Source organism: Argopecten irradians, chromosome 14 (genome assembly GCF_041381155.1).
Source record: "Argopecten irradians isolate NY chromosome 14, Ai_NY, whole genome shotgun sequence".
NCBI lineage: Eukaryota > Metazoa > Mollusca > Bivalvia > Pectinida > Pectinidae > Argopecten > Argopecten irradians.
In genome coordinates, this window is record NC_091147.1 from 3,247,754 (window position 1) to 3,264,184 (window position 16,431).

The 16,431-nt window shown below is 33.7% G+C and overlaps 2 protein-coding genes across 2 annotated transcripts in view; one reads left to right on the top strand and one right to left on the bottom strand.

The window, feature by feature from the left end:
• Positions 1-16,431, bottom strand: part of LOC138308004 (sodium- and chloride-dependent glycine transporter 1-like) — a 134,476-nt gene that overhangs the window by 68,010 nt on the left and 50,035 nt on the right. The gene's annotated exons all lie outside the window — the stretch shown is intronic.
• Positions 12,293-16,270, top strand: LOC138308005 (U2 small nuclear ribonucleoprotein auxiliary factor 35 kDa subunit-related protein 2-like; the record flags this gene model as incomplete). Its single annotated transcript, XM_069248962.1, has 3 exons — positions 12,293-12,480; positions 14,792-14,901; positions 15,339-16,270. Coding segments are annotated over 3 exons (1,173 nt in total), but the record flags the coding sequence as incomplete, so codon positions are not given.

The following is a 16,431-nucleotide window of genomic DNA, read 5'->3' on the forward strand; positions in this document are numbered from 1 at the left end:
AATAAGAGGTGATTAACAGTCAATTTTTACAGCTAAATTAGTATGTTTATAGTGATTTAGTTCCCCACATCTGTGGCATTCTTGTCTAATGTAGTGCATTTATTTAAGCTTTGATATCACTATTTTTTTAACTTCATCGGGGTAATGAAAGAAATTTTGTTTGCAAACTGTGTGAATCCACACGTGGATTCACAAAAATTTGCAAACAAAATTTATTTCATAACCCGATTAAGTTAATCAATAGTAACATCAATGCTTATATATTAATTTTTTCAGACTACTTGATAATGCAAAATACATTTAAACATACGATTCCATTGATTTTCGAAAGGATAATTTTCTCTAAATCAATATTCAACGTTGACGTCTCTATTTTGACATCATGATAACATCAGGTTTTCGTGCCATTTTCATGTCTTTTCTTCGTAATTTATGAAGAAAAAGAATCTACCAATCAGAAAGTTGGATTTGGTATGAAAAAAATAAAAATTAACTATTCAAAATAAATCCAGAGTTTAATTTTGTGGGGTTTTATAATTTATGTAGTTTCCTATTCCTTCTTTGCATGTTCCTTTGTGGGTAGGTAACCATTGTGACATCATTATTCTATGGTCAAAATTCACGTTGTTTCCTCTTAAACCTATGACGTTATGGTCGCAAATACAACCAATACCTACCAGCAAGGGCAAATAACTCTGCAATACAATACAGGACAGAATTTGCAGATTTTAGTTAAAGCAATGTTGCGAAAATTGAATGCCAGCAAAATGTACCCAATGTACAGCAATTTGAACACAGATAATGCTAATTTTTTTTTTTTTTCTAATTTTAGAGAAAAATCAAAGAAGAATGGGAAGAACAACAGAGGAAAGAAAAAGAAGAACAAGAAAGTAAAGATAAGAAAAGATGAAGAAAAGAAGTCCTCTCGGCCAGGTGATCAGGATCCAATGTATCACAAGATATCTCCTAATATTACCATACAGAAGTTAGTCTTAATAATCATTATTCATAAGTGCTTTTGTATTGTCAACAAATGTGTTATTTATCAAACTGACAATTTTGTGCAGAATAAAATAATTATTGGTTCCTAGGTCCTTGTATTTAGCAATACTTGTTCTATTCAGAATGACAATGTTAAACATCATCATTAAAAAATAACGACTAGAGAAAGATTGCTGAATCATATAATCTATCTAATTCAGTAAGATTGCTGATCATATCAATACTATCTAATTCAGTAAGATTGATACTGACTCATATCATCTATCTAATTCAGTAAGATTGCTGATTTAATACTAATCAACTCTAAATTCAGTTAATTGCTGTTTATTGCATGTGATTATTATAATAATTCTATCTAATTCAGATAAGCTTGCTGATAATATAATCTATCTAAATTCAGTAAGATTGCTGATCATATAATCTATCTAATTCAGTAAGATTGCTGATCATATCATCGATCTAATTCAGTAAGATTGCTGGATCATATCATCTATCTAATTCAGTAAGATTAGCAGATCATATCATCTATCTAATTCAGTAAGATTGCTGAGTCATATCATCTATCTAATTCAGTAAGATTGCTGATCATTATCATCTATCTAATTCATCTAAAGCAGTAAGATTGCTGATCATATCATCTATCTAATTCAGTAAGATTGATGATCAATCATCATCTCTCTAATTCAGTAAGATTGATGATCATATCATCTCTCTAATTCAGTAAGATTGCTGATCATATCATCTATATAATTCAGTAAGATTGCTGATGAATCATCTATCTAATTCAGTAGATTGCTGATCATATCATCTATCTAATTCAGTAAGATTGCTGATCATATCATCTATCTAATTCAGTAAGATTGCTGATTATATCATCTAATCTAATTCAGTAAGATTGATGATCATATCATCTATCTAATTCAGTGAGATTGCTGATCATATCATTACTATCTTAATTCAGTAAGATTGCTGATCATATCATCTATCTAATTTCAGTAAGATTGCTGATCATATCATCTATCTAATTCAGTAAGATTGCTGATTATATATCATCTATCTAATTCAGGTAAGATTGATGATCATATCATCTCTCTAATTCAGTAAGATTGCTGATCATATCATCTATCTAATTCAGTAAGATTGCTGATCATATCATCTATCTAATTCAGTAAGATTGCTGATCATATCATCTATCTAATTCAGTAAGATTGCTGATCATATCATCTATCTAATTCAGTAAGATTGATGATCATATCATCTCTCTAATTCAGTAAGATTGATGATCATATCATCTATCTAATTCAGTAAGATTGCTGATTAATATCATCTATCTAATTCAGTAAGATTGCTGATCATATCATCTATATAATTCAGTAAGATTGCTGATTATATCATCTATCTAATTCATAAGATTGATGATCATATCTCTCTCTAATTCAGTAAGGAATGCTGATCATATCATCTAAGTATAATTCAGTAAGATTGCTGATTATATCATCTATCTAATTCAGTAAGATTGCTGATTATATCATCTATATAATTCAGTAAGATTGCTGATTATATCATCTAACTAATTCAGTTAAGATTGCTGATCATATCATCTATCTAATTCAGTAAGATTGCTGATCATATCATCTATCTAATTCAGTAAGATTGCTGATTATATCATCTATCTAATTCAGTAAGATTGATGATCATATCATCTCTCTAATTCAGTAAGATTGCTGATCATATCAATCTATATAATTCAGTAAGATTGATGATGATATCATCTAATCTAATTCAGTAAGATTGCTGATCAAATCATCTATCTAATTCAGTAAGATTGCTGATCATATCATCTATCTAATTCAGTAAGAGATTGCTGATTATATCATCTATCTAATTCAGTAAGATTGCTGATCATATCATCTATCTAATTCAGTGAGATTGCTGAACATATCATCTATCTAATTTCAGTAAGATTGCTGATCATATCATCTATCTAATTCAGTAAGATTGCTGATCATATCATCTATCTAATTCAGTAAGATTGGTGATTATATCATCTATCTAATTCAGTAAGATTGCTGATCATATATCATCTATCTAATTCAGTAAGATTGCTGATCATATCATCTATCTAAATTCAGTAAGATTGCTGATTCATATCATCTAATCTAATTCAGTAAGATTGATAGATGATACATCTATCTAATTCAGTAAGATTGCTGATCATATAATCTATCTAATTCAGTAGTTTTATACAAAGAATTTTGTTTTATTGACACCATTACTAACATAAAATAATTATATAAATCCTTTGACTAAGAATCTCACATTATGGCAAACGAGTTTGGAACAACTGGAAGATGTATTTGACAAAATGTATCTTTTTATAGAATACAAAAGTAACATGCATAATATTTGATTATAACTAATCTGTGAGGAATGGCAACCATGGTAATGAAGCCATTTCTTTTAATTTTAATTTTTTTTCTTTTTTCCTCTTTTTTCTGAACCTTGTGACATAAGATCTATTGCTTCAAATTTTTGCATGTACACTGTACAGTTATTGGTTTATATAACAGGTTAACTTTAGCATGGACTGAACTACAGATTTTATGTTACTATAAATCTGCTTTTGACATGAACTTAACTACAGATGTCAGAAATTTCAGCCGCGGTACAGTTTTGTCATCAACATGCTGCTGTGTTGTAGGAGGACCTCCTTCGTCAGGCTACAGCCAATGAGAACAAAGTAAGTGTCCAATCGATGGTTTTACTCCAGTGTAAAAGTAAGTGTCCAATCATTGGTGGTTTTACTCCAGTGTAAAAGTAAGTGTCCAATCAATGGTTTTACTCCTGTGTAAAAGTAAGTGTCCAATTGGTGGTTTTACTCCAGTGTAAAAGTAAGTTTCCAATCGTGGTTTTACCTCCAGTGTAAAAGTAAGTGTCCAATCGGTGGTTTTACTCCAGTGTAAACGTTAGTGTCCAATCGGTGGTTTTACTCCAGTGTTAAAAGTAAGTGTCCAATCGGTGGTTTTACTCCAGTGTAAAAGTAAGTGTCCAATCGGTGGTTTTACTCCTGTGTAAAAGTAAGTGTCCAATCATCTGGTTTTACTCCTGTGTAAAATTAGTGTCCGATTGGTGGTTTTACTCCAGTGTAAAAGTAAGTGTCCGATTGGTGGTTTTACTCCAGTGTAAAAAGTAAGTGTCCGATTGGTGGTTTTAACTCCAGTGTAAGTGTCCAATTTGGTGTTTTACTCCTTGTGTAAAAGTAAGTGTCCGATTGGTGGTTTTACTCCAGTGTAAAAGTAAGTGTCCGATTGGTGGTTTTACTTCAGTGTAAAAGTAAGTGTCCAATCGATGGATTTTTACTCCAGTGTAAAAGTAAGTGTCCAATTGGTGGTTTTTACTCCTGTGTAAAAGTAAGTGTCCAATCGGTGGTTTTACTCCTGTGTAAAAGTAAGTGTCCAATCGGTGGTTTTACTCCTGTGTAAAAGTAAGTGTCCAGATGGTGGTTTTACTCCAGTGTAAAAGTAAGTGTCCAATCGGTGGTTTTACTCCATGTGTAAAAGTAGTGTCCAATTGGTGGTTTTACTTCAGTGTAAAAAGTAAGTGGTCCAATCGGTGGTTTTACTCCAGTGTAAAAGTAAGTGTCCAATCGGTGGTTTTACTCCAGTGTAAAAGTAAGTGTCCAATGGGGTGGTTTTACTTCCAGTGTAAAAGTAAGTGTCCAATCGGTGGTTTTACTCCAGTGTAAAAGTAAAGTGTCCCAATCGATGGTTTTACTCCAGTGTAAAGTAAGTGTCCAATCGGTGGTTTTACTCCAGTGTAAAAGTAAGTGTCCAATCGGTGGTTTTACTCCAGTGTAAACGTAAGTGTCCAATCGGTGGTTTTACTCCAGTGTAAAAGTAAGTGTCCAATTGGTGGTTTTACTCCAGTGTAAAAGTAAGTGTCCAATCGGTGGTTTTACTCCAGTGTAAAAGTAAGTGTCCAATCGGTGGTTTTACTCCAGTGTAAAAGTAAGTGTCCAATCGGTGGTTTTACTCCAGTGTAAAAGTAAGTGTCCAATCGGTGGTTTTACTCCAGTGTAAAAGTAAGTGTCCGATTGGTGGTTTTACTCCAGTGTAAAAGTAAGTGTCCGATTGGTGGTTTTACTCCAGTGTAAAAGTAAGTGTCCGATTGGTGGTTTTACTCCAGTGTAAAAGTAAGTGTCCAATCGGTGGTTTTACTCCAGTGTAAAAGTAAGTGTCCAATCGGTGGTTTTACTCCAGTGTAAAAGTAAGTGTCCAATCGGTGGTTTTACTCCAGTGTAAAAGTAAGTGTCCAATCGGTGGTTTTACTCCAGTGTAAAAGTAAGTGTCCAATCGGTGGTTTTACTCCAGTGTAAAAGTAAGTGTCCAATTGGTGGTTTTACTCCAGTGTAAAAGTAAGTGTCCAATTGGTGGTTTTACTCCAGTGTAAAAGTAAGTGTCCGATTGGTGGTTTTACTCCAGTGTAAAAGTAAGTGTCCGATTGGTGGTTTTACTCCAGTGTAAAAGTAAGTGTCCAATCGGTGGTTTTACTCCAGTGTAAAAGTAAGTGTCCAATCGGTGGTTTTACTCCAGTGTAAAAGTAAGTGTCCAATCGGTGGTTTTACTCCAGTGTAAAAGTAAGTGTCCAATCGATGGTTTTACTCCAGTGTAAAAGTAAGTGTCCAATCGGTGGTTTTACTCCTGTGTAAAAGTAAGTGTCCAATCGATGGTTTTACTCCAGTGTAAAAGTAAGTGTCCAATCGGTGGTTTTACTCCAGTGTAAAAGTAAGTGTCCAATCGGTGGTTTTACTCCTGTGTAAAAGTAAGTGTCCGATCGGATGGTTTTACTCCAGTGTAAAAGTAAGTGTCCAATTGGTGGTTTTACTCCAGTGTAAAAGTAAGTGTCCCAAATTGGTGGTTTTACTCCAGTGTAAAAGTAAGTGTCCAATCGGTGGTTTTACTCCAGTGTAAAAGTAAGTGTCCGATCGGTGGTTTTACTCCAGTGTAAAAGTAAGTGTCCAATCGGTGGTTTTACTCCAGTGTAAAAGTAAGTGTCCAATCGGTGGTTTTACTCCAGTGTAAAAGTAAGTGTCCAATCGGTGGTTTTACTCCAGTGTAAAAGTAAGTGTCCAATTGGTGGTTTTACTCCAGTGTAAAAGTAAGTGTCCGATTGGTGGTTTTACTCCAGTGTAAAAGTAAGTGTCCGATTGGTGGTTTTACTCCAGTGTAAAAGTAAGTGTCCGATCGAGTGGTTTTACTCCAGCTAACCGATCGTTTCTTACTTCCTAAATCCTTCCATGCTCTTTTATTTACATTAACACGGACAGATTAGTGACCCCCAGGATCGATTTTTGATCCAGTTTAATGTTAAAGAAAATATAAAACCAAGATGTAATTACACTGTAGATACTGTACAGAATCTATGTAAGATGTTGGAGTTCTATCAGCGTGGATATAAATTAACCGCAAATTCCATTCAACTCAAAATCCAGAAATCATGAAATACCCTTTTCTAAAATATTGATCTGCTACTATAGCTGGCAAGTTTCAAATGTACATGCATGCATGAAATGACATGATAACATTCAAGCTACGCGATTGATAGCAATTTTGAGTATTGTATTTTTACAGTAGGTCACGCGTGTACTTACATATAAAGTGATATAAATAGCCAATAAGACCATGTACACTGTATATTTTTTGTTGTGTGTTATGTTTCTTTGATGTGTGTTGATAGGAGGGAGATGTTGTACTCTGTATACATGTATCTGTTATATTTGTACTGTTTCTTTGATGGTGTTGTAGGAGGAAGATGTTGTACTCTGTATACATGTATCTGTTATATTTGTACTGTTTCTTTGATTGTGTTGTAGGAGGGAGATGTTGTAAACTCTGTATACATGTATCTGTTATATTTGTGTACTGTTTCTTTTGATTGTGTTAGTAGGAGGGAGATGTTGTAGTATACATGTTGTTTTATTTGTTACTGTTTCTTTGATGGTGTTGTAGGAGGGAGAATGTACTCATGTATACATGTATCTGTATATAGACTGTTTCTTTGATTGAGTTGTAGGAGGGAGATGTTTGTACTCTGTTTATCTGTACTGTATCTTTTGATTCCTGTTGTATGTTGTAACTCTTTATACATGTATCTCGCTTTATATTTGTACTGTTTCTTTGATTGTGTTGTAGGAGGAGATGTTGTACTCTGTATAAAATGTATCTGTTATATATTTGTACTGTTGTCTTGATGATGGTGTTGTAGGAGGGAGATGCTTTTATGTATGTATTGTTTTCTTTGATGGTTGCTTGTTAGGAGGGAGGATCGTTGTACACTTGTCTGTATAAATTGTATCTGTTTAGTATTTGGTAGTGTTTTACTTTGATTGTGTTGAAGGAGGGAGATGTTGTACTCTGTTTACATGTATCTGTTTTTTTGTACTTGTTTCTTTGATTGGTGCTTTGTTGGAGGGAGATGTTGTACTCTGCTATAAAAAAAAAAACATGTATCCGTTTATTTGTACTGTTTCTTTGATGTGTGTAGGAGGGAGATGTTGTAATCAGTATACATGAATCTGTTTTATTTGTAACTGTTTCTTTGATGGTGTATGTAGGAGGGGAGATGTGTTGTACTCTGAATACATGTATCCGTTCTATATTTGTTACTGTTTCTTTGATGGTGTTCGTAGGAGTGAGATTGTTGTACTCTGTATACGCATGTATCATGATTTTATATTGTAATGTTTCTTTGATGGTGATTGTAGAGGAGGCGAGAAATGATGTTGTACTCGTGTATATACATATTTATCCGTTATAATTGGTAGTGTTAGTCTTTGGTGGTGTTGTAGGAGGGAGATGTTGTACTCTGTATACAAGTAGTCCTGTTTTGATCTTGTACTGTTTCTCTTGATGTTTTGTTTGTAGGAGGCGAGATGTGTGTACACTCTATGTATACATGTTATCTGTTATAATTTGTATACTGGTTTCTTTTGATGGTGTATAGAGTAGGAGGGAGATGTTGATACATCTGTACTGCTTGTATCCGTTAATAATTGTTAACTCTGTTTCTTTGATGGGTGTTGTAGGAAAGGGGAGATGTTGTGACTCTGTAATACATGTTATCGTTTAGTATTTGTACTGTTTCTTTTGAAGGGGTTCTTAGGAGGGGAGATGTTTAGTTGACTCTGATATATCATGTATCTGTTATAATTTGTACTGTTTCTTTTGATTGTGTTGTAGGAGGGAGATGGTTGTACTCTGTAAACATGTATCTGTTATTATTTGTACAGTTTTCATTGATGGTTGTTGTAGGAGGAGGGAGTGTTGTACGCAGTAAAACATGTATCTGGTTATATTTGTAGTGTTTCTTTGAAGGTGTTTGTAGGAGTGTAGAATGTAGTACTCTGTATACATGTATCTGTTACTATGTGTTGCAGTGTTTATTTGATGGTGATGTAGGAGGGAGATTGTCTGTACTTCTGTAATACATGTATGTCGTGTTATATTTGTTACGTGCTTTCGTTTGATTGTCGATTTGTTACGGAGGGAGGGGATGTGTACTCTGTAATACATGTATTGTCTGTGTTTATTCCTTCATGCACTGTTTGTCTTTGATTGTGTATTGTAGAGGAGTGGAGAAGATAGTACAACTGTATACATTTATCTGTTATAATTGTACGTTTCTTAGATTGTGTAGTAGGAGGGAAGATGTGTTAACTCTGTATACATGTATCCTTGTTTTAATTTTGTAGAGTGTTTCTTTGGATTGTGAGTTGTAGTAGGGACGATGTATGTAGCTCCGAGATATACAATATATCTGTTTATATTTTGTCTAGTGTTCTTCTTTGACTATGTGTCTGTAGGAGGAGGCTTGGTGTGCTAGCTCCTGTTTACATGTATCTGGTATTTTATTTGTACTGTTTCTATTGTTGGTGTTGTAGGAGGGAAGATGGTGGTACTCTGAAATACATGATATCCGTTTTATTTGTAACTGTTATCTTTGTTGGTGTGTTGTAGTGAGGGGAGATGTTTTAACATCTGTAAACATGGATGTGTTTTTAAATTTGTACTGTTACTTTGATTTAGATGTAGTAGGGAATAATAGTACTCTGGTAATATATTATCCGTTATACTAGTACTGTTTCTTTGATGGTGTTTGTTCTTAGGAGGGAGATGTATGTACTCTCGATATTAATGATATTGTATCTGTTATATTTGTAGTGCTAGTGTTTGTCTGTTTGATGGTGTCTGTAGGAGGGAGATGTATGTACTTGTGATACAGGTATCTGTCTATTTTTGTACACTGTTTCTTTGATGTCATAAGTGTTGTAGGAGGGAAATGATTGTTGTACCAGTACTGTATACAATATTTTCAACAAATATTTGTATTGTTTCTCATAAGATCTGTAAAATGATGTTGACTGAAATAGTTACATGTATAATGTTAGTAGTTGTGAATGTTTTCTTTGATGGTGTTGTTAGGAGGGGATGATGTTGTGTAACTCTGTTAATACATGTATATGAATGTTGTCTGGTTCACTGTAATATGATGGTGATAGTTGTAGTATACATGTATCAAATTATAGTACAGTCATAAGACTGTAAAATGAAATTATTGACAAATAGTTCAACAAATTATAGTCCAGTCATAAGACTGTAAAATGATTGACAAATAGTTCAACAAATTATAGTACAGTCATAAGACTGTAAAATGATTGACAAATAGTTCAACAAATTATAGTACAGTCATAAGACTGTAAAATGATAGTTCAACAAATTATAGTACAGTCATACAGACTGTAAAATGATTGACAAATAGTACAGTCATAGACTGTAAAATGATTGACAAATAGTTCAACAAATTATAGTACAGTCATAAGACTGTAAAATGATTGACAAATAGTTCAACAAATTTATAGGTACAGTCATAAGACTGTAAAATGATTGACAAATAGTTCAACAAATTATAGTACAGTCATAAGACTGTAAAATGATTGACAAATAGTTCAACAAATTTTAGTACAGTCATAAGACTGTAAAATGATTGACAAATAGTTCAACAAATTATAGTCCAGTCATAAGACTGTAAAATGATTGAAAATAGTTCAACAAATTATAGTACAGTCATAAGACTGTAAAATGATTGACAAATAGTTCAACAAATTATAGTACAGTCATAAGACTGTAAAATGATTGACAAATAGTTCAACAAATTATAGTACAGTCATGAGACTGTAAAATGATTGACAAATAGTTCAACAAATTATAGTCCAGTCATGAGACTGTAAAATGATTGACAAATAGTTCAACAAATTATAGTACAGTCATACGACTGTAAAATGATTGACAAATAGTTCAACAAATTATAGTACAGTCATAAGACTGTAAAATGATTGACAAATAGTTCAACAAATTATAGTACAGTCATAAGACTGTAAAATGATTGACAAATAGTTCAACAAATTATAGTACAGTCATAAGACTGTAAAATGATTGACAAATAGTTCAACAAATTATAGTACAGTCATGAGACTGTAAAATGATTGACAAATAGTTCAACAAATTATAGTACAGTCATAAGACTGTAAAATGATTGACAAATAGTTCAACAAATTATAGTACATTCATAAGACTGTAAAATGATTGACAAATAGTTCAACAAATTATAGTACAGTCATAAGACTGTAAAATGATTGACAAATAGTTCAACAAATTATAGTACAGTCATAAGACTGTAAAATGATTGACAAATAGTTCAACAAATTATAATAGTCATGAGACTGTATTATGATACTTAACATAAACTGAAACCAAAAGACAAAACCAGATTTATTGGTAAACCTTTAACACGATTTATTAAATTCACCATAGCAGCTAGCAACTAGCAAATTTACCTTCAGTAATCCTCCTTATTTTTCACAACATATGAGGCTTTATGAACAACCTACATGTGGCCTTCCTTGATTATACGTTTGTAGTTCCACCTTCATTCAGAATAATGATATTTCTTAATTAGAAAAGAATAACTTGTCTATTGTACTTTAAAATTATGTTTTGTAGTCTAGACATAGGAATGTCTCTTATTTTGGTTATTACTGATATATGACTTTTTACATAGAAACAATACTCATCATTTGAACAGTAATTGGTGTTTAATCGTGTATACATATGTCTAATTAGCACAAAAAAAATTATTTTGCTTTTCTTGAGTGTGCAATTAGTACTTCATTCCATATAGGACATAGTGCCACAGAATTTTTTCGGGATGCAATTTATTAATTTTAAATTTTTTTTATCTTGGAGCTAAATTAGAAGCTCAAACTTTTCAATGGTGGTAATGGTGTAAAGTAAGTAACTTTTGTAACTGAAGGCACATACTAATCATCTGCTCCTGTTTTTGATGCTGTGAAAGGTACGCTCGGAGAGCCTGTGCACATCAAAACAATGAAACCACTCTGCGATGAAAATTAAAGGTTGTTTTGTTCATTTCACGTAATACTTGATGGTATGAAAAAATAAAACCCCAATATTCAAAACCACAGAATTTGTACATACGTATACACCATGGATGGAGTGTTTTAAGTGTTCAGTTGGGACTCTATTATATTTGTATTACTCCGAGAACACTGGTCCTCGAAAATCATGAACGACGCCTTCTTTGCTGTCTTCCTCCACGACAGACTTTTGATGGATTTTGGATTGTGTATGTTTATTTAAATTTTACGTAATTCATGCTAATGATCGATTATTGTAATCAAATGTTAGGAACGTAACTGCAAAAGAAAGTTCTTATAACGCTTATAAAGTTTTTTGTGTTGGTTGTATTGACGAACTATATCTGAGATATTATTGTGCAGTAAAAGTTAATAGTTTTGAGTACATGCCTCCTCACTTGATCTGTCAATGGGAGTTCTGTCTTTTGTTTATCGACAACTGTTGTATATTGAAAGGGAAAAAGTACCAAATCTATCAACATAAACTTACAAAATATAATGATAATATAGATTTATTTATATACGAGCAACTTAAAGTGACAAATGAACTTATATTGCCGTATATTGTAAATATTTTTTATTAAACTCCGAAATTCAACACTGCACACTTATGTATAGTTTACTAAATTCTATATTTAAATGAAAAACCAATTTCTTTATTCCTTTGTTTGAGTCCTTCATTCACAGCATCTATTTTATTGAGATTTTACTTTGTTTTATTGAGGAAAAGTACAGTTTGACAGCAATGGAGGTTCTTTAAGTCATGAAGAAAAGAAACAACTGTAATACGAATGCTAATCTTGTGATAATTTTTCTTTTCCAGATCTAATCCTTGAGTATGACGACTCTGAACTTTATCAAAACTTCCGTGAGTTTTATGAAGACATTGTCCCAGAATTCAAAGCGCTTGGTCGTGTGATTCAAGTGAAGGTTTGCTGTAACTATGAACCACATCTGAGAGGAAACGTCTACATCCAATACCAAAGGTAATCCTTATAGGTTTAAAAGGTTTACTTTATTCCTCACGAACAGGCACAGTGTCAAATATTTCATAACATTTTCTTTATCTAGGAAGATATTGTTTAATAAATGAAGCCATTAAATATGATTTCTCAGTCGCTTGGTGACGATGCTGTATTTCAGTTTTAACTGATAAATTTAAAGAACAGAATACTGTCAAATGTGTTCCATATGTATTTCCAACCCAGTTTTTTCAGACAAAACTCGAAGCGGATCAATCATATTACTACAGATTAGATTATTCAATGTCTCAGATAAAATCAGTGATTCATTGGTCGAAAATCTAATTAAAATACAGATCCTTATTATCACTACGTTTGATAATAGGTTCTGACAATATCCCATTAGGGGTCATGTCAAGGTGATATTTGGAAATGGCCAATCAAATTGGCACTGCCAGAATCTTGAATGGGGACAAACCAGTTTGAAAAAGCTGTCCAAATTATTTTCGTGTAGGTAGTCATCTCACCCAAAGTGCACAGCAAAGCTAGCTATTATATGACGTACTGGGGCGAAATGGCACTTCACCAATTTGCCGTAATAATGCGATATGTCCAACAAAAAAGTATTTTGATCTCGAAGTTCACGTGGAAACAGGTCATCCTACGGTGTACGTGACACCTTATGGGATATTTGACCAGATCCTATATTGAACAGAGTGGTTATGGCTAGTGTTTACAACTATGTTCCCTGGCGGCCAACGGAGAGGCCCCGTTTCAGGCCACCGTCGGACAAAACGTCGTTGGACACGGAGACATACGTGGAGATAACGCTGAAGAATGTGATAGACAAATCGTGGAACGGCTTCTCGAATTTTTTTTCCATTCGTGACTACCGATTCAGTGGACACCCGTGCCACAGCTTTTTAAACTCGTCAAAAAATTTGCCACGACAGTCCCCACGGTAGCAGTATGGGTAAATGCCCCGTACATAATAACCGGGCGTGACTTAAACAAAATCGTGAACAGTGGCGTTCGGAGGGCCCTAACAAAACTTCCTTCCGCTGACGGTCCCGTGGTGGAACGGGCAGGCAAGCACTGTCTACCCTGAATCCCACGGTGATTTCAAAGTTTTGGTGGACGTTCTGTTTCGTTTTTCCCACGTTTTCTCACGGTTGTTGCAGATTGGCTGCACATATTTTTGGTGCCGTTTATGTTTCAGCGTTTGTGAAGGTTATGTACGGAAGCCAATGGTGGATGATCACCGCATTTTAACATGCGCTCTGTCAAGGCATTATCACGGCGTGTAGCGGTGAGAATCCGGACGTGATACGGTCTCTGTCTACGTCACTGTATTACGGTCCATTTTACGTTGCAAGCAACTATATGGTGGAAGTATCATTGTCGGCCTAGTACAATATCTGAATACATTCCATTGGAATTATTTGTAGTAATATAATAGAAATTCATTCATTATCAACCACATTTAAACCCTCAAAATCACACCAAAGCTATCATTATGCAAAAGGCAGATTACAGTGAGAACCTATTAGATAGGAATAAAAAAATTGCGTAGAAACACTTGGTCCTCTAATAGTATTAATATTTATTACTCCCAAATTATAGTTTACGCGATCGTACTTACACTCTTTTTCTTTATAACATCTATCTTTTTAATTAAAACCTGTTTGGACAAAGAGATTTTCTGTTCCCATTTCCCCGACATTCAGTTTGTCAATTTCCAATTTCAATTCCTTTTTTCTTCCACCTCATTCACAGTGTTCTCTCATGTTCTGTGGCGTAAATTATGTTTTCTTTTGCTCTCAAAAAATTAAGCCCATCAGACTTTATCATCCCTCTTGTACAAGCTCGTTGCGGTATACGTGAAAAATCGTATCAGATATGCATAATGGGACGACATGGCGTTATCAATTGATGTAGTAATGTGTACAAAATGTATTTGATTTGAAGTTCACGTGGTAAAAGGTCATCCTAACTTGACCCCTTATGGGATATTGTCAGATCCTAAATTGAACAGATTGGTTATAAGGATCTGTATTTCAATCAGATTGATTGGTCGATTGACTGTATAGCTAGTTTCAGAACATAAAACTTACAGAATATTCCCCTTTATTGGAATCACTTGTCTGCAGCTATTGCATTCTTTCTAAATTGTTATATATGGACAATGAGACAGAGACACAAACAACATGACCCATTCTATATTTCTTGCTAACAAACAGAGCAGCTCTTTAGCTAGGAAGAAAAGCCTTTAGATATATTCTGTGTAAATCTTTGTGTACAATTGGTTGATAATGTGTAATATTTACATTAACAGAGATGAAGATGCCGCCTCAGCCTTTGTTCAGTTCAATGGTAGATATTACGGAGGAAAACAGCTGTCATGTGAATATGTTAATATAACCAAATGGAAATCAGCTATTTGTGGTAAATATTATTTGAGTTTAATTTAAACAGACAAAATTTGTCTTTGTTTTTGCAATTTAAATCTGGGTATTTCATTGATATGCTTTATAATGTCATGTATAGCAAACATCTTATTGTGAAGGTATGAAAAAAATGCTTGCAAAATGTGAATTCTTTAGATTCTTTCAAAACTTTGCAAATAAAACAGTTTTCATAACCCTATCAAATTAATTGTGATGTAATGATAACATTGGGTTTTCACATCATTCATGTGTGGGTTTTTTTCATAGTGGTATAAAAAAAAAATCACCCAATCAGATTAAGTATGAAAATAATGAAAAATTAATTATTGTGATAGGTATCAGCAAAGAGAAAAAAAGTATTGAAAACTGATAAGTGTTGTACCTTAGTTTGTGGAAGAAAAAGCAGTGATTTGTTTGTTTATATTTATATTACAGGTTTGTATGGAAGTGGTCGATGTCCTAAAGGCAGAAACTGTAATTTCCTTCATGTATTCAAAAATCCTGGCAATGAATTTTGGGAAGCTGATCGTTTTGATAGATATAATGAAAGTAACGCTCACAACAGAGCTAGAGACACATCAGAAAGGTCATCTGTGAGAAGGTGGCGAGACAGGTCAAGGTCAAGGGAGAAAAGAAGTAGGTCAAGGGAAAGGAGAAGAAATAGGTCAAGGGAAAGATATAGAAGTAGGTCTAGGGAAAGACACAGAAGTAGGTCAAGGTTAAGAGGAAGGCACAGAAGTAGGTCAAGAGAAAGGCATACAAGTAGGTCAAAGTCAAGGGAGAGAAAGAGGAACAGGAGGTCTAAAGATAAAAGAAGTAGGTCAACTGATCGTGGAAGGTCAAAGAGGTCAAGGTCATCATCCAAAGACAGACATAATGAATCAAGGAGGAAAACGTTAAGGAATTATTATTCTAGGTCTCGATCTCGCAGTGAAAGTAGAGACAGATCCAAACTCGGAAATAATTGCTCGGCTTCCAGATCATCTTCCAGAGATCGCTCAAGTCCTCCTATGTTGAAGAGAAAGTATTCTGATCCAAAGTTAGATTCTAGAGACCGATCACATTCACCAAACAGCAGTCAACAATGTATGTTAGTGTCAGAAGGAAATGGGAACAAAATAGAAATTAATCAAAGTGTACAAGCTTTAGGAATTGACTTGACAGGCGACTTACAGGAAAACAACAATAGTTCTGACTCGGAGAAATCATCTCTTCGACACAAAGACAAGAAACATAAACATAAGAAGAAACATAAGCATAAGAAACACAAAGTGACATTAGAATGGGTAGAGAGAGACTCCATGGATTGATTTATTCTGTTTTATATCTACAAATGACTTATGTCAGTAAAATATTTCTAAAACATTTTTCTTTTCTTTGTTATATAATTATTATATTAAAAGAGTGATGACGTTGAGGGGTACATCGGTAGATGTGAACGTCAAACATTAAGTAGATATGAGCATGTTTTACTGGTATAACTACTGTTATCAGGTAGATCATGTAATACGTCAGTAAAGTAAATGCA